The sequence below is a fragment of the Podarcis erhardii genome (assembly GCF_964252035.2).
Source record: "Podarcis erhardii genome assembly, chromosome: 7".
Classification (NCBI taxonomy): domain Eukaryota; kingdom Metazoa; phylum Chordata; class Lepidosauria; order Squamata; family Lacertidae; genus Podarcis; species Podarcis erhardii.
This window is the reverse complement of record NC_138511.1, coordinates 13,707,362-13,726,260: the sequence shown is the minus strand read 5'-3', so window position 1 is coordinate 13,726,260 and position 18,899 is coordinate 13,707,362. Positions and strand designations below refer to the sequence as shown.

Genomic DNA, 18,899 nt, shown 5'->3' with positions numbered 1-18,899 from the left:
ACGGAGGGGCAGGTGGGAAGCAGCACCCAGGCTGGGCCACAGGTTGGCAGAAGGGCAACCAGAACGTTCGCGGGGAAGGAATTAAGAACAAACCTCCTGATAGCAGGACGTTGTCCTACAAGTCTATGGGGATTTGGAAGAATGCTGCGGACTGTGTTGGTCGCCTCCCCTCTCAAAGGGTGTTGCAGAGTTGGAGGGAGTTCAGAAAAGGGCAGCCCAAGTGATCACGGGTGGGGAATCATAGAATGGTAGAATGGGGCCCCTAAGGGTCATCCAGCCCAACCCCCTGCAATGCAGGAATCTCAGCGAAAGCGGTGGCTCCCCTATGAGAAACAGTTTCGGCGTTTGGGACTTTTAAGTTCAGAGAAAAGGCAGTGAAGGCAAAGAAAGTTCAGAGAAAAGGCAAGGAAGGCAAAGAAAGTTCAGAGAAAAGGGAGGCAAAGAAAATTCAGAGAATTTTCAGAAAATTCAGATCTACCTCTCCTTCAAATCAGAACCAGCGAAGGGGGTGAAGGTCCTGTGTGAGTGCCTGGAGGCAGTTGGAGGATGGATGGCGGCCAACAAATTGAGGCTGAATCCTGACAAGACAGAAGTACTGTTTTGGGGGGACAGGGGGCGGGCGGGTGTGGGGGACTCCCTGGTCCTGAATGGGGTAACTGTGCCCCTGAAGGACCAGGTGCGCAGCCTGGGAGTCATTTTGGACTCACAGCTATCCATGGAGGCGCAGGTTAATTCTGCATTCAGGACAGCTCCACCTGGTATGCAGGCTGAGACCCTGCCTGCCCGCGGACTGTCTCGCCAGAGTGATGCATGCTCTAGTTATCTCCCGCTTGGACTACTGCAACGCGCTCTACGTGGGGCTACCTTTGAAGGGGACCCAGAAACTGCAATTAATCCAGAATTCAGCAGCTACACTGGTGACTGGGAGCAGCCACCGAGACCATATAACACCCGTCCTGAAAGATCTACATTGGCTCCCAGTACGTTTCCAAGCACAATTCAAAGAGTTGGTGCTGACCTTTAAAGCCCTAAATGGCCTTGGCCCTGTATACCTGAAGGAGCATCTCCACCCCCATCGTCCAGCTTGGACACTGAGATCCAGCACCGAGGGCCTTCTGGCGGTTGCCTCGCTGCGAGAAGCCAAGTTACAGGGAACCAGGCAGAGGGCCTTCTCGGTAGTGGCACCCGCCCTGTGGAACGCCCTCCCTTCAGATGTGAAGGAAATAAGCAGCTATTTTCTCTTTAAAAGACATCTGAAGGCAGCCCTGTTTAGGGAAGTTTTTAATATTTAATGCTGTATTGTTTTTAACACTCCATTGGAAGCCGCTCAGAGTGGCTGGGGAAACTCAGCCAGATGGGCGGGGTATAAATAATAAATTATTATTATTATATATTATTAGAGAAAAGGCAAGGAAGGCAAAGGAAGTTCAGAGAAAAGGCAAGGCGATGCAGCAGAAGTTTATAAAATTATGTATGGCATGGAGAAAGTGAATAGAGAAAAGTTTTTCTCCTAACACTAGAACGGTGGACATCCAACGAAGATGTTTGAAGATTTGGGACAGATAAAAGGAAGGACTTCTTCAGGCGGTGCAAAGTTAAACTGTGGAACTCCCTGCCACAGGAGGCAGCGACAGCCACCAACAGGTACGGCTTTAAAAGAGGATTAGACGAATTCCCAGTTAGGACTATCAATGGCTACTAGCTATGGTGACTATGCTCTGTTTGCCTCTGCAGTTGGAGGCTTCCGAATATCACTTGCTGGAGACCACAAAGAAAAGGGCTCTTGTGTTCAAATTCTGCTTGCAAATTTTCCACATCTGGTCGGTCTGATCCAGCAGGCTCTTCTTCTGTCCACAAGGCTTAGGGCAGGGAAGCAGGGTGGTCCCAGGATGAAAAGCTGCCTAGCTCATAGAACTGGAAGGGACCCCTAGTGTCATCTAGTCCAACCCCCTACAATGCAGGAATCTCAACTAAAGCATCCATGACAGGTGGCCACCCAGACTCTGCTTAAAACCCTCCAGCAAAGGAGAGTGCAAAACCTTACCAATGCGAGGACAGAGACGTACGGAGAGCTCAGGCGCTGGATCAGGCCAAGCTGGGCCTGTCCAGCGCAGCATCTCCTTCCCACAGTGGCCAACCAGGTGCCCTACTTGGAAAGCTTGCAAACAGGACCTGAGTATCTGGCATTTGGAGGTAGACTGCAACGGGACAGGGAGGTTTTAGCCAACCATCCAAGCATCTAAGCATTTGGCATACAGTACATGCAGAGCAGGGATGCGGGTGGCGCTGTGGGTTAAACCACAGAGCCTAGGACTTGCTGATCAGAAGGTCAGCAGTTTGAATCCCCGCGACGGGGTGAGCTCCCATTGCTTGGTCCCTGCTCCTGCCAACCTAGCAGTTTGAAAGCACGTCAAAGTGCAAGTAGATAAATAGGTACCACTCCAGCGGGAAGGTAAACGGTGTTTCCGTGTGCTGCTCTGGTTCGCCAGAAGCGGCTTAGTCATGCTGGCCACATGACCCGGAAGCTGTACGCCGGCTCCCTCGGCCAATAAAGCGAGATGAGCGCTGCAACCCCAGAGTCGTTCATGACTGGACCTAATGGTCAGGGGTCCCTTTACCTTTACCTTTTACATGCAGAGCAACCAGCATTTGGAGGTAGATTGCCTCTGGACACAGAAGTTCCACATTTTCACGAAGCTCATATTTACTGCCAGCGGACCTGTCTAAGAACCTTGGTCCTAAAATCCCAACAGTTGTATGAGACCAAAGGGGGCCCATCGAGTCCGACCTCCCGTTCTCCCATTTGGAAAGCCCCCCAAGCTCAGCCTCGGTCCAGTATACCTGAAGGAGCGTCTCCACCCCCATTGTTCTACCCGGACACTGAGGTCCAGCTCCGAGGGCCTTCTGGCGGTTTCCTCACTGCGAGAAGCCAAGTTACAGGGAACCAGGCAGAGGGCCTTCTCGGTAGTGGCACCCGCCCTATGGAACGCCCTCCGACCAGATGTCAAAGAGAACAACAACTACCTGACTTTTAGAAGACATCTGAAGGCAGCCCTGTTTAGGGAAGCTTTTAATGTTTCATGCATTACTGTATTTTCATATTTTGTTGGAAGCCACCCAGAATGGCTGGGGAAGCCCAGCCAGATGGGCGGTGTATAAATAATAAATAATAAATAATTATTATTCTTATTATTCTTATTATTATTCTTAATATAAGCAGAACCAGAGTGAAACATCAATTCTCCCCTCACGAGTGCGTTTCACCTTGAGCACATAAACTCTTGCAGGGGGGCAGTTGGCTCCTCTTGGACATCAGGGTCAGCTGTGGACAAAACAAACTGCCGGGGTTTGCACTCTGCGCAAACTGCAGGAACATCAGGTCAGTGTGCAAAGGCAGCTCGTCCTACGAGGCAGTGCACACTCTGCACATGCTCAGAGGCTCACCGACTTCCCTCAGGCCGCCGCCAGCCTTCACCTCCTTTCCCCCCACCCCCTTGGCCCGTCTTTGAATAGCTTTTAAAGACCCATGGCTATTCCCTGCTTGGGCTTTGGACCAGCAACGGGCACATTCCTCTCCCGAGCAACAGTGCCTAATTTATCCATCACGGCCGGCTCAAAAATAGCAGCTGCTGCAGGGAGAGGATTGGGGGTGGAGGGGATGGGGGGGGCAGAGACACAAAGGCCCACAAGCATGACCATCGACATCAAGAGATGTTGCCTGCGCCACGAGGGTTCGGGTGAGAGATCCTACGCCCGGCGCTGCCAGGATACCCTCAAGACTTTTGTGGGCAATTGAGGGATTCTCCCAGCAAGTCATGGCAGGGTGAGGCCCCGGGAACAGAGGGAGGGAGGGAGAAGGCTCAGGGGGCACCTCCTGGACTAGGTGGGCTTGATCCAGCAGGTGTTCCTCGCGTGCTTACGGAACTCCCTCCCACTGGAGGCAGCGATGCCCACCAAACTGGCTTTAAAAGAGGACTGTTGTTGTTGTTGTTGTTGTTGTTGTTGTTGTTTAGCCGTATCCGACTCTTCGTGACCCCCTGGACCAGAGCACGCCAGGCACTCCCGTCTTCCACTGCCTCCCGCAGTTTGGTCAAACTCATGCTGGTAGCTTCGAGAACAGTCTCCAACCATCTCGTCCTCTGTCGTCCCCTTCTCCTTGTGCCCTCCATCTTTCCCAACATCAGGGTCTTTTCCAGGGAGTCTTCTCTTCTCATGAGGTGGCCAAAGTACTGGAGCCTCAGCTTCAGGATCTGTCCTTCCAGTGAGCACTCAGGGCTGATTTCCTTCAGAATGGAGAGGTTTGATCTTCTTGCAGTCCATGGGACTCTCAAGAGTCTCCTCCAGCACCATAATTCCAAAGCATCCATTCTTCGGCGATCAGCCTTCTTGATGGTCCAGCTCTCACTTCCATACATCACTACTGGGAAAACCATCGCTTGAACTATACGGACCTTTGTAGGCAAGGTGATGTCTCTGCTTTTTAAGATGCTGTCTAGGATTAGGCAGTAACAACACTGTCAGTGGCTACTGGCCATGCTCTTGCCTCCACGGTCGGAGGCAGAGATGCTTGTGAATCCCGGTTTCTGGAAACCGCAAAAAGGGAGAGCGGCTGCTGCGCTCAGGTCCCGCTCCAAGGGGTTCTCATTGAATGGGCATCTGGTCGGGCAGGTGTGAAAAAGGGATGCCCGACAAGGTGGGTCCCTGGTGTGACCCAGCAACAATCTTCTGATGTCATGGGGACAAATTGCCCTGATACCTCCAAGGCCGTGGATGCTGGCTAGCCAGCCCTGCCAGGCCAGCCAGCTGCCTGCATGCCAGCAGACGGAAGACCCGCCTCTCATTCCTCTGGCCCTCCCCAGCCTGATCTGCTCTCTGCCACCTCCCTCCCGCCAGAGCCTGGGAGCCTTTGATGGGCGCTGCTGCCTGCAGCCCCCACCTGGCTTATCAGACATTCCTGCTGGTGCCCTTTGCCCTCTTCCGCAGAGGTGGGGGGTGGGGGGAAGGAAAGGGCGGTGAGGTTTAACCCCTTCAAGGGGTGGCACACACCCAGGAAAGGCAGAGAAGCCACACACACACACACACACACACACACACACACACACAAACACACAGCCTCCCTGAAGAATGCGCTAAGAAGGCCATACCAGACCTGCCTCAAAACTGTGAGCCCACCCCATTGCCTTCGCAAGCCGCACCCTCGGAAGAGCCTGGCCGCTGGATCAGGGGAATGCTGGGCCCAGCTAGCCTGGAATCCCAACCCAAGACCCCTGGGAAATCTACAAGGAGGACACAGGAGACCTTTCCTCTCCTGTACTTTGCCAGCAACTGATATTCAGGAACATCTCCACGCCCATTGTTCAGCCCGGACACTGAGGTCCAGCGCTGAGGGCCTTCTGGCGGTTCCCTCCCTGCGAGAAGTGAGGTTACAGGGAACCAGGCAGAGGGCCTTCTTGGTAGTGGCGCCTGCCCTGTGGAACGCCCTCCCGTCAGATGTCAAGGAAATAAACAACTATCCGACTTTTAGAAAACACCTGAAGGCAGCCCTGATCAGGAAAATTTTTAATGTTTGATTCTGTTTTTAATATTCTATTGGAAGCCACCCAGAGTGGCTGGGGAGACCCAGCCAGATGGGCGGGGTCTAAATATTATTATTATTATTATTATTATTATTATTATTATTATTATTATTATTTGGTTTCCAAGTCCTGCTCAGAGTGGATCTGTTGAAAACAATACAGCAGCTGGGAAACCCAACCACATGGTCGGGGTATTATTATTATTATTATTATTATTATTATTATTAGCAGCAGCAGCAGCAGCAGCAGCAGCAGCATAGGCAGGTCACACAACAGCCAGGACAGATAGTCTGTTAAATTTTACTGTGTACAATACAACCTCAATATTCCCCCTCCCCCCTTGTATCTCCACATGTAAAGAAAATGGGTTGAGATCACTCTTTTTAAAAAAAGAGAAAAGTAAGAAAGCTAAACAATCAGACAGGTGCTTAAATATCCTGGATGGGCAGTAAGGTAAAGGTAAAGGGACCCCTGACCATTAGGTCCAGTCATGACCGACTCTGGGGTTGCGGCGCTCATCTTGCTTTATTGGCCGAGGGAGCCGGCGTACAGCTTCCAGGTCATGTGGCCAGCATGACTAAGCCGCTTCTGGCGAACCAGAGCACCGGAGTGGTACCTATTTATCTACTTGCACTTGATGTGCTTTTGAACTGCTAGGTTGGCAGGAGCAGGGACCGAGCAACGGGAGCTCACCCCGTTGCGGGGATTTGAACTGCCGACCTTCCGATCGGCAAGCCCTAGGCTCAGGGGTTTAACCCACAGCGCCACCCGCGCAGACCTCCCCAACTGACCTGGTGACAGATCAGGCTTTATTCCATGAAGGCTGGCACCAAATGAATGTCTGAAAGCAAGGAGACACGTGCTTTCTAACAAAGGAGGAGGATGCCTTTGGCTAGCGCGATAAAAGTTTGTCACCCCTAACAAAGGAGAGGGATGGTTTCTTTTTTAAATCCAGATTCCTTACGGTCCACAATGTGCTTTAAATCTGCCACGCGAGAGTGCAAAGCCAGGATCCCTCGAGAATTAAGACATAAGCGGTCAGCGATCCTAAACTGACCCTCTTGCTCAAGAATGCAAGGCCGGACTGGTCCAGTGACAAAGGGACTGAAGCAGGAACCCTGACCGCTAAGGGAAGGATGGATGGGGTGCAGCTGATGACCAGAATCTACTTGTCCCTCCATTAAAAGAAGGCAGAGATGTGGTGGTGGTAGCTAGTGGGCAGTGAAGGCAAGGGATGGTCTAGTTCAGGGATGGGAAGTTTGCGGGCCTCCAGGTATTGCTAGATTCTAACTCCCAGCAACCAGCATAGCCAGTGGGCGGGGACAATGCGAGTTCATAGTATAAGGGAATCTGAAGGGCTCAGATCTCCCCCAGCCCTGAACTAAGAGGTCTGCCAGAAGTTGACAATGGCCCACTTGCCAGAGGAATTAGAAAACACTACTGCTTATCCAGGCATGCAGCGGATGAAGAACCCCTCTCCTGGCAACCGCGAGATCATTGGATGGAAGGGTGCTTCTTAAAAACTTAATTGCTTTCGGGACTTAAAAAACTGTTAACTGCTTTTGGAAGTTTCAGTTGTGATGGTTTCTTGAATGCTATACAGTGGTACCTCAGGTTAAGATCTTAATTTGTTCTGGAAGTCTGTTCTTAACCTGAAACTGTTCTTAACCTGAGGTAACACTTTAGCTAATGAGGCCTCCCACTGCCGCCATGCCGCCACTGCGCGATTTCTGTTCTCATCCTGAAGCAAAGTTCTTAACCCAAAGTACTATTTCTGGATTAGCATCTGTAACCTGAGGTACCACTGTAATCTGTATGATCTGTGTGCCACCTTGGGAAGGAAAGGCTATGAATTCAACTAATAATAATAATAATTTATTATTTATACCCCGCCCTGTAACCTCACTTCTCGCAATGAGGAAACCGCCAGAAGGCCCTCAGCACTGGATCTCAGTGTCCGGGCTGAACGATGGGGGTGGAGACGTTCCTGAATATCAATATACAGGACCGAGGCCATTTAGGGCTTTAAAGGTCAGCACCAACACTTTGAATTGTGCTCGGAAACGCACTGGGAGCCAATGCAGATCTCTCAGGACCGGTGTTATGTGGTTCCAGCGGCCACTCCCAGTCACCAGTCTAGCTAACATTGGGTGATTTTACAAGCTGCTTTTCCTCAAGGCACAACTTTCACAACTTCAAATGCCCGAGGGAGGATTCAAATATGTACATACAACCTCCCTAATAAACCAGCCACAAGGCATCTCATTCGGATCTCTCTGAGACATGGAACGGCGTCAGGTCAGGACACAGGGACTAGCAGTTTGGAAACAGGGCAGCCAGCTGCCAAGGGACCCGCGCCAAGTCAGAGCAAAGCGGGGTGGCGCAGCTCAGGCTACACTGCACCAAGGTGGGACACACGCAAGTCTCCTTTAAAGCAAGGGAAGGGGCGGTTTCCAAATCCACTTTGAACTGCAGGGCTCGCTCCCTGAATAAAGTATATAAAATAATCCAACACACCAAAACCTGTGCAGAGTGCATTCCATTCGCCACTGACCAGCACAGCTGATGCCCCATCACTGAAGCCTCACCAGCCCACAGGGACTCAGTTTTCTGCAAAACAATTTTGTAAAAGCAGTGTCTACATTTTATAAAATGACTAAAATCAGCAACCGGGAAAGGCAGTGTCATAGAATGAAAAAAGAGTGTCTGTTCACACTGGCCAGTGCGCTTTATTAAGAATGGCCACAGCTTGGGGATAGAGCACCTGCTGGGCATGCAGAAGGCCCCGGGCTTTTTCGGCTGTGGCCCCGATCTGGTGGAATGCTCCGTCACAAGAGACTAGGGACCTGCGGGACTTGACATCTTTCCGCAGGGCCTGCAAGACAGAGCTGTTCCACCAGGCCTTTGGCCACGGCACAGCCTGACTCCCTCCTTTGGCAATCCTCATAGAACTTCTAGCCCAATGGTTGCCATTAATTTGATTGGAATTAATTTTATAATGAAATGATTTTAGAATGTTTTATCATTTTACTGTTGTTAGCCGCTCTGAACCCGGCTTCGGCTGGGGGGAGCAGAATATAAAATAATAATAATAATAATAATAATAATAATAATAATAATAATAATATAATAAATCCCCAGCAAGCTCTCTGGCCAAAGCTGGGAGGGACTCTCTGCCTGAAATGTTGTGGCGCTGCTGCCAGTCAGAGTAGGAGATGCTGAGCTTGATGAACCAAAGGTCTGACTCAGTATAAAGAGGTTTCCCGTGTTCTCTGGAGAACAGCTTTTTCCCAGCCCTGGGAGCATTTCTTCCATGACTACCTTTAACCCACCCCAAACTCCCCCACCCAGCCAAAAAATAAGTGTACTAACAATCTAGCTCCCCCATTCATTGGGGAGTCACCCCTCTGGCACAAAAATACATCAAGTCTGAAATCTGTATGATACCCTCACATTCTACCCAGTGTTAGAAACTCACGGTATATAAGCTAGGTGTCAAATGGCTTCCTAAACCAGGGTTACAGTTGCCAAAACGAATTGCCTAGTTTGCCATTTTGGGTGGCCAGTCGTAGTTTCCAGTACATTTTGGTACCTGAATTTCATTCTGATCATAGCTGTCAAGCGTCCCTTATTTGGCCTTACCCCAGCTCCATGTCCCGCTGCTGTCCCTTATTGATGATGTCCCTTAAATAAGCTACTGAAGGTAATGGGGCCCTTCTATGTCCATCTGTCCTTTGTCAACAACAAATTGTTGCTGGGTTTTGTTGTTGTTGTTGTTGAATATATGCTACATGGTAATTTATGGACCTAATAGGTATCTAAAGCCATTTGCACGCAACAAAATATGTATTTTATCAAAGTAATTGTTGATCCCTTATTTTGGCTGCTGATCCCTTATTTTCGAGGCTGCTGGTCCCTTATTTTCAAATCTGTAAGTTGACAGCTATGGTTCTGATTGTGCAAAAGAAAAAAAATCACAGATAGAATTGTACAGGGTGTGTTGCTAGCATGTGAAAAAGCAGGCAAGATTCAAGGATCCCCACCCAGGCACACAGCTCCAGATGTCAGGCAGGATCCTAGAGCCCTGACATCTTCCCTTGGTCGCAAGTGGCCGACAGCCGGGTGCAAAATGCGCTTAGCGGATTTCGATCCCTGGCTCTAATCAGAGATAAGAACATAAGAATAGGCCCGCAGGATCAGGCCAATGGCCCACCTAGTCCAGCCTCCTGTTCTCACAGCAGACAACCAAATATCTATGGGATACCAGCAAGCAAGATTCAAGAACAAGAGTTGTTTCTGGCGTTTATGGGGTAGAAGGCACTTTGCGCATGCCTCCGAAGCAGCCACCTCTGCAGCCAGAAACCGCACCATCACCGCCTTCGCAAATTCTGGGTTCCCCCAGCACTTCTGAGAGATTGCCTACCGGTGAGACAAGGCCCAAATAAAGTCCAGGGGGGGTGAGGGGTGGGGGGAAGAGGGCGTTCCCAGCTTCGCCAACCCAGGCGCAAAAAATGGGTTATATTTAGAGCCTTGTTTACAGTTCCGCCATGCCTCGTATTTCATTTCCCCACTTCACACAGAAGCGCAAACAGGATCCCACCCTGGGATAAGGGATTCCTATCTCTCCCCCCCCCCCCATGCAAATTCCACAATCAAACCAGCCAGGTTCCCCACCAAAAGCAAGCCAGGGCATGTGTGTGTGTTGGGTGGGGTGCAGGAAGAGGTCAGGCTGGTGGGGTTGGGGGAAGGAGGAAACTGCCCCCCAAGGAAAGGACATGTGTCCCCCAACCTGCTGTTTCTCTCCAGAGTCCCCAGCCCAGATGGGAACCCCTAAAAACTGGGGGTGGGAGAAGAGGAGACAGAAGGCAGGCCTTTGGGGAGCAGACGTAGCTCAGGGGTAGGACAACTGCTTGGCATGCAGAAGGCCCCGGGTTCAATCCCTGGCAACACATCCATGTAGTGCTGGGAAGAGAAACCCCACATTTAGTCAGTGCAGACAATACTGAGTGGGATGGGCCAATGGTATGGCTCCGAATAAGGCAGCTTTTATTTAAATCAGCCCTTTTGCAGAACCATGAGGACGAGAATCTCAAATTTTCGCAGTGGGCTGGAATCTCGCTGCAACCCTGGCGAGTGTGGGCAATACTGAAGGATGAAAAGTCTGGCTCAGCATAAGGCAGCTTTGTCCGTTCCTGTGTTTGAGAAAAGGGCTGCAGCTCAGCATGAGAGCACCTGCTTGGCATGCAGAAGGTCCCAAATTCAATCCCCGGCAGCATCTCTCCACTGCCCCCTTGTCTGAAATCCTGGAGAGCTGCTGCCAGCCAGCGATGGAGCATTTTGGCTCACTACAGGGCAGCTTCCTGAGCCTCTTGTTAAATCCCACCATGAGAACTAGCAACTTGGGTTTCGTTTTACAGCAGCAGAGGACCTGCTTCACATGTGCAAGGTCCCCGGTTTCTCCAGGCAGGGCTGCCCCAAACCAAGGAGAGCTACTGCCAACCAGTGCAGGCACTACTGAACCAGGTGAAGCGGCTGTCTTGTCTCAGTGCAAGGAGGCTTCCTCCTTCCATTGCTCCTGAGCAACCAACAGGGGGCTTTCCGAATGCCACAGCCCTGCCCCCATTTCCCTTGACTTGGCCCAAACCCCATAGCACATTCTCCCCCACCCCAACCCCTGTCCCCAGCTGGCCCCCCTCCTTTGCACACCAGCAGGCTGTGTGCATAGCACATAGTGGCGCGGCAGCACCTTCTGCCAAGGGTGTGGCCATACCACGGGGAGGCCTCGAGGAATGTGCCCTCCAGGAAAAGGGCCCAGCCAGGGCGAGGAGTGGCTGGTGGTGGATCTCCCCCCCCCTTCTTTCTTCCCATAACCCTCAAAGAACCATGCACAAAGCAGGCCATTGTTAGCGGCGCATAGTGCGGAGGTCTGCCTGTGTGGGTGGAAAGGCAGGCTGGCTAGCATGGGGAGAGCAGGCTGGCCTGCCAGTCACCCCCCTCCCCTGATGGCAAAGGCAGCAGGTCAAGAGGGTGGGTAATAATAATAATAATAATTTTATTATTTATACACCGCACATCTGGCTGGGTTTTCCCAGCCACTCTGGGCAGCTCCCAACAGAACACTAAAAACAGAATAAAACTTAAAACATTAAAAACTTCCCTAAACAGGGCTGCCTTTAGATGTCTTCTAAACGTCAGGTACTTGTTTATTTCCTTGACATCTGACAGAAGGGCGTTCCACAGGGCGGGTGCCACCACCGAGAAGGCCCTCTGACTGATTCCCTGTAACCTTGCTTGTCTCGCAGGAAGGGAACCGCCAGAAGGCCCTCAGCGCTGGACCTGAGTGTCCAGGCTGAACGATGGGGGTGGAGACGCTCCTTCAGGTATACTGGGCCGACGCATTTAAACGTCAGCATCGACACTTTGAATTGTGTTCGGAAATGTACTGGGCTTGCTGAAGTAAGGGGTAACTGAGGCTGCTGGGACATCGCAGCCTGGCTGCCAAGGAGCGGGTGGTTAAACATGGGAGGCAAAAGCTCATGGCTTCGGAATGGAGCATCTTCTAAAAGCAGCATCAGTGCAGAATCTGGCACAGCGAGGAGAGAGGGCAGAGTCAGGAGAGGGGTGTGTGGTTGGCTGGGAAAGCCAAATTAATATTTTGGTGCCTGACGTGGAAACCCCAAATGAGGAAGGGAGGCAAGCTCAGTGTCGGACCATCTCCCTGGCCTGCACGTTCCATCCATCTCCTGGCAGGGCTGTTCCCCCTGCCTGAAATCCTGGGGAGAGCCACTGCTGCAGCTGCCAGTCAGTGTCTAAACAGATCAATGCTGCAGGTCAGTGTCTAAATGCCACCATAAGCACCATAAGGCTCCAGGTTCAATCCTCCAGGTAGGGCTGGTAATGCCCCACATTTGAAACCAGGACAGAGCCGTTTCTGCCAGTCTGTGCAGACAACACAGGCGTTGGATCAAGGCGTTGACTCAGTAATGGAAAGCAACTTCTTCCCACAACCACGCGCTGAATTCAGGAGCCGTCTGTTGCCGCTGAAGGACTCCCCCTCCAATCAGACACCTGCCTAGGGGGCGCCAATGCCGGACCCCTCAAACCCCTGCCCCAGCTCAAAAGCCCACAGACCACGTAGCGGGCTGCCACCTTTCGTCTCTCCGCTCGCCGGGAAGCAAAACCCAGTCGCCCACGGCGCGCAGAAACTGGATCCCAGAGATCTCGCCATTTTGCTGGACGTGGCTCCCTTAAAGGAATGTGGTTTGGGGAGGGGGTACCAGTGGTGTAGAAACACTCAGACCCCCACAACCTCAGGGCAAATCCCCCCTAACGGGGCACCACAGGTGGGCAGGTCTTCCCCACCTCTCCAAATTTCGCACACTCTCTCCATCCGGGCGCAATTTTCGCCCCTCGCAGAGCGCGGCCAAGTTTCTGAAGCTCCGAACACTTTTCCATTTTATTTTAAGACTGCTATTTTTACGGGTCTCCCTGTCTCTCTCTCTCTCTGTGTGGAGCCCGTCAACATTTAAATTTAGAGCCGGGGCCAGGAGAAGAGAAGGATGGAGAGCGCCCCGGGTACGCCGGCATTTTCTCCACCTGGCAGCCGCCGCCGTGCGCCCTCCAGCCGGGCATGGTCCAAACTCCACCGGGGACGTGGCGAAGCCCGGTGGCCGGCCGAGCCGGGCCTGGGCCAGCCCGCCGACGCCAGCCGCGCCATGAATAGCCTCCCCAGCCCCACGTTTAAAATTAGACGCCCGGGAGGCGAGCAGGCAGGCGGGCACCCCACCCAGGGCCGGCCGGGGAGGGGCAGGAGCCACCCAGGCGCAAGGAAGGGAGCAGGAAGAAAGGAGAAGGCATCTCCGGACGGCCCCCGCTCCCGCTCCAACCTCCGATCTCCCCGACGCCCAGCACCGATCCGCTTTGGCCAAGAGCCCCACCACCACCATCCAGCGCCACTTACGCCCAGGAGCGCGGCGGCCAGGAGCAGCGCCCAGCAGAAGCAGCCGCCGGAGGGGCGCGCCGTCGAGGGGGAGCCCAGCGACCTCCTCCGCTCCCTCTTCCCGGCTCCCATTTGCAGCGCGCGGAGCAGCAAGAGCTTCGGGTCCTTCTCCTCCTCCTCCTCCTCCTGCGCCCGGGAGCGCGCACTTAGCCTTCCTTCTCCTCCTTCCTCGCTTCTTCGACGGCGCGGCCGCTGCTGCTGCAGCAGCTGGGGGGTGATGTCGCCAAAGATGCCCCGTCCGCACATCGGCCTCCTCTCGCGCGCTCTCCTCCTGCAAGAGCGCTCGCCGGGCGAAAGGGCGAGCCCGCGGCGGTCCCAGCAAAACTTTTTCTTTCCCCCCACCCCGACCCCTCCTTCCCGGCCGCCTCTCGTCCTCCTCCTCCCCTCCCTTGCCAAGCAGCACCGCCCCAAATCTCTGGCTCCACCAGTCTCCCGGCAAAGCTGGCCTGGAGTTTCCCGGGACGGGACGGGGATGAGATGGGGAGGGGAAGGGGGCGTTTCCCCTCGCCCCCAAAGACCTTGCCTGGGGAGTAAAGCCCTCTTTCCCCCACCCATTGGGAAGGGGCAGCCTCCATCCACTATTCCCGATGCCTACTAGCTCTGCTCTGCCTCTGAGATGATAGTGGTGGTTCGGAATACCACTGTGTCCACTGTCAGAACAGGAGGCTGGACTGGATTAGGCCTCCTTTGGGATTGAACCCTGGACCTTCTGCATGCAAAGCAGATGGCCCCCCACGGCTGAGCTGTGGTCTTTTTAAAATTAAAAACAAAGCAAGTCCCTAGTCCTCATAGTTACGAAGAAAGGGTTCGTTTAAATGGAAGCATAGGAGTCTGCCTATTGCTGAGTCCATCTAGCTCAGTATTGCCTACACTGACTGGCAGAATGGCTCTTCGTGGTTTCAGGCAGGGATTTTCTCCCTGCCTTGCCTGGAGATGCTGCCAGCGGGGACTGAACCTGGGGCCTTCTGCATGCAAAGCAGGTGCTCTCCCGCTGCGCTGCAACCCTTCCCTGTCTGATTGGTCCTAGAACAACAGGATTCAGAATGCAGGAGTCTGATTGGTCCTAGAACAATAGGATCCAGAATACAGTAGCCTGATTTGTCCTAGAACAATAGGATCCAAAATGCAGCAGTCTGATTGCTCCTAGAACAATAGGATACAAAATGCAGCAGTTTGATTGGTCCTAGAACAATAGGATCCAGAATGCAGCAGTCTGATTGGTCCTAGAACAATAGGATTCAGAATCCAGCAGTCTGATTGGTCCTAGAACAATAGGATCCAGAATACAGCAGCCTGATTCATCCTAGAACAATAGGATCCAAAATGCAGCAGTCTGATTGGTCCTAGAACAATAGGATCCAGAATACAGCAGCCTGATTCGTCCTAGAACAATAGGATCCAGAATGCAGCAGTCTGATTGGTCCTAGAACAATAGGATCCAGAATGCAGCAGCCTGATTGGCCTACAGGAGAACCCCGGAATCAGCCAATCAGGTGGGGCCCATTGTGTAAATAATGTATATAAAGCAGACATTCTGGGGGAACTTCCATTCCTCCTCACCACTATGAGCTGAATAAAGAGCATGAAATCAGCTCTTGACTCCGAGTCTATTTCACACATATATCCTGCCTGTTTGTACTCCTTCACTTCTGTTCTTCCTGGGAGGACTCAGGCCCCTCCTGGGAGGACTCAGGCCCCACCAATGGCTCTCCATCGTGACTGGGGGAGCAAGCAGAGCTGTTTCCTCAGGGCCCCACACCTGGGGGAGGGGTTCTCCAGGGGGCAGGACCAGGCGGACCATTGGCATGACCCAGGGGGCGCTTTTCTTACATTGTTAGGTATCTCCTTCTACTTGGTCCCATTCTCCCCACCCCACCCCTAGGGGTCTACGGATCAGCCCCCAGCCCTCTGTGACAGCCCCAAAGCAATCTGAGTGCTGTTAATGATTCACTCTCCATATCTTGTTTGAGTGAGGGAGAAGCTGTCTGTTTGTGGGAGCAGGTAAGCCAGGTGGAAGGTTGACCCCAAGATTATCCAGGTAGCCCCAGTGTGCTGCTTCTGCCTTCTGCCCTGATGTGGGTAAGCATTAACAGGTAACCTGCCAGACCGGAGGTAAACAACGCACTCAGATTTCTGCTGTAGACCGCCCTTTCTGTGATGTAGGTATGATGTGTTTGGGGGGGGGGGTCTTGAGCTACACTCCTTTCTGTGATGTAGGTATGATGTTTCTGGGGGTGGTCTTGATCTACAGGGTGGCAATTTTAAAAGTCCAAATAAAGGCTTGCACCCCAATATTCTGGGTTCCTCCTCCCTCCTGCGTGTGGTGAGTGAGGACCCTGTTGCAACAGATCAATAAAGATCAGACTTACTAGCCACTTTGCTTCTCAATATTCTCTGGTTGGCCTCTGTTATTTTCTCCGACCGATGGAGAACCTGCAAAGGACTCTATAAGGGCTCTTGTGTCCCCCATAAGGGAATAAGGGCAGATTTTCATTTATTACAAAGCGATAAAACATCAAACATTAAAAACTTCCCTAAACTGGGCTGTTAGAGACTAGATAACACTTGGAACCCCTTACAACTCTACAGTTCTATAATTCTAAAGTTATCCAAATTGGTGGCCATCTCTTGCCTCCTGCAGGTGGGAGTTACATTATTTAACTACATGCTCTGTGAAGAAAGACTTCATTTTATCCAGCCTGAATCAACTTCATTGGATGTCCACAAGTTCTAGTGTTGTGATAGAGGGGAAAAAAACCTTTTCTCCATCCACTTTCTCCAGGCCAGGCCTAATTTTATAAACTTCTAAACCGTCGCCTCCGACTCATTTTTTCCTCTAAATTAAAAACACCACCACCTTTCCTCATAGGAATCTGCCCTACAAAGAACAAGACCCTTGGACAATATACCTCAATATTGTCCACATTGATTGGCAACAGCATTAGCTCTCCAAGGTTTCAGGCAGGAAGGATCCATCCCTGGGTGGGGATGTGTTGTTGTTGTTGTTTAGTTGTCTAGTCGTGTCCGACTCTTCGTGACGCCATGGACCAGAGCACGCCAGGCACTCCTGCCTTTCGCTGGCTCCCGCAGTTTGGTCAAACTCATGCTGGTAGCTTCGAGAACACTGTCCAGCCATCTTGTCCTCTGTCGTCCCCTTCTCCTTGTGCCCTCCATCTTTCCCAACATCAGGGTCTTTTCCAGGGAGTCTTCTCTTCTCATGAGGTGGCCAAAGTACTGGAGCCTCAGCTTCAGGAACTGTCCTTCCAGTGAGCACTCAGGGCTGATTTCCTTAAGAACGGATAGGTTTGATCTTCTTGCAGACCATGGGACTCTCAAGAGTCTCCTCCAGCACCAGAATTCAAAAACATCAATTCTTCAGCGATCAGCCTTCTTTATGGTCCAGCTCTCACTTCCGTACATCACTACTGGGAAAATCATAGCTTTAACTATACGGACCTTTGTCGGCAAGGTGATGTCTCTGCTTTTTAAGATGCTGTCTGGGTTTGTCATTGCTTTTCTCCCAAGAAGCAGGCATCTTTTAATTTCATGGCTGCTATCATACCACTGAGCTAAGGCCTTTCCCTTGCTTGGCTGCAGTGTGAAACAGGATGGGGCACAACAGGATGGCCTTTTGGTCTGATCCACTCGCCCTGGCTCTTTCTGATGTTTTCCTGGGATTTTTTTTAAAAAGTGCAATACAGGCTTGCAGGAAAGATCTCTCTCGGCTGCCCTCTCCCGGCAGACAAGGGCCACGCTCCTTCTTTCTCTCGGTATCAACTCTTTCCAAGGCAGTCTGAAAAAAAGAGGCAATGGAGGCAACTCAGCCCTCACTTGCCCTACTGCCTTCCAGCCCAGGGGGTAATTTTTTAGGACAGGCACTGACTGCCGTGCTAACGTTGAACACGTCCCAATTCCACCTCCCACTTCTTGCTGGTTTATGTGGCTATTCTCTAACCGGGGAAAATCTGATCAGTCATGAAAACTGGCTGATTCAAAACAAAACTATTCACTTTGGAGGGGTGGCTGTGGTTTTCTGACGTGTCATGTTGAAATGTTTCTTATTTCAATGTGATATATTGTAATGCACCCCACCTCCGTTCCCATTAGCCCTCCCTTTGTGTAACATAGAATTGTAGCGTTGGAAGGGACCCTGAGGATCATCTAGTCCAACCCCTTGCAGTGCAGGAATATGCAACTGTCCCACGCAGGGATCGAACCTCCAACCGTAGCGTTATCAGCAGCATGCTCTAACTGACTGAGCTATCCAGGCTGTCTGGTGTAGCAGTTTTAATAACCAGAGCTGTGTACACCCCCATTCTATTATTAATATTCATTTATCTGTCACGAAAACTGGCTGATTCAAAACAAAACTATTCACTTCGGAGGGGTGGCTGTGGTTTTCGGATGTGTCATGTAGATACTGAAGGAACGTCTCCACCTCCATTGTTCTGCCTGGACACTGAGGTCCAGCGCCGAGAGCCTTCTGGCGATTCCCTCACTGCGAGAAGCAAAACTACAGGGAACCAGGCAGAAGGCCTTCTTGATAGTGGCGCCCGCCCTGTGGAACGCCCTCCCACCAGATGTCAAAGAGAAGAACAACTACCAGACTTTTAGAAGACATCTGAAGGTAGCCCTGTTTAGGGAAGCTTTTAATGTTTAACAGATTATTGTATTTTAATATTTTGTTGAAAGCCGCCCAGAGTGGCTGGGGGAACCCAGCCAGATGGGTGGGGTATAAATAAAAAATTATTATTATTATTATCATCAACATCATCATCATCATCATCAATTATTGTTAGGTAAAGGGACCCCTGACCATTAGGTCCAGTCGTGGCTGACCCTGGGGTTGCGGCGCTCATCTCGCTTTACTGGCCGAGGGAGCCGGCGTACAGCTTCCGGGTCATGTGGCCAGCATGACTAAGCCACTTCTGGCGAACCACAGCAGCACACAGAAATGCCGTTTACCTTCCCACCGGAGCGGTAGCTATTTATCTACTTGCACTTTGTGCTTTCGAACTGCTAGGTGGGCAGGAGCAGGGACCGAGCAAGAGGAACTCACCCCGTCGCCGGGATTCGAACCGCCGACCTTCTGATCTGCAAGTCCTGGGCTCTGTGGTTTAACCCACAGTGCCACCCGTGTCCCTTAATTATTGTTAAGCACTGACCTATTTTACTTCTTCCCAGGATGCACAGTTCAACTATGGAACTCACTTCCGCAGGAAGCAGCAATGGTCAGCAGCTTCGATGGCTTTGAAAGAGGAATGGACAAATTCATGTGGCTATTAGCCGTAACGGTTTGGAGGCAGCAATGCTCTTGAATAGCA

General features: G+C 51.8%; 2 protein-coding genes across 16 annotated transcripts in view; one reads left to right on the top strand and one right to left on the bottom strand.

Annotated features, from left to right (window-relative positions):
* HSPG2 (heparan sulfate proteoglycan 2) overlaps positions 1–13,928 on the bottom strand; it is a 216,933-nt gene extending 203,005 nt beyond the window's left edge. For 9 of the 15 annotated variants that reach the window (XM_081870613.1, XM_081870623.1, XM_081870621.1 and 6 more), the window contains exon 1: positions 13,537–13,928. In XM_081870613.1, coding sequence (XP_081726739.1) covers positions 13,537–13,821 — 285 coding nt within the window. In that variant the 5' untranslated portion in view covers positions 13,822–13,928. The remainder of the gene's footprint in view (positions 1–13,536) is intronic. The other 6 variants (XM_081870618.1, XM_081870614.1, XM_081870615.1 and 3 more) reach the window with 1 other exon arrangement.
* The window catches only part of LOC309346943 (proproteinase E-like), a 66,791-nt gene that overhangs the window by 25,828 nt on the left and 22,064 nt on the right, over positions 1–18,899 (top strand). The window lies entirely within an intron of this gene.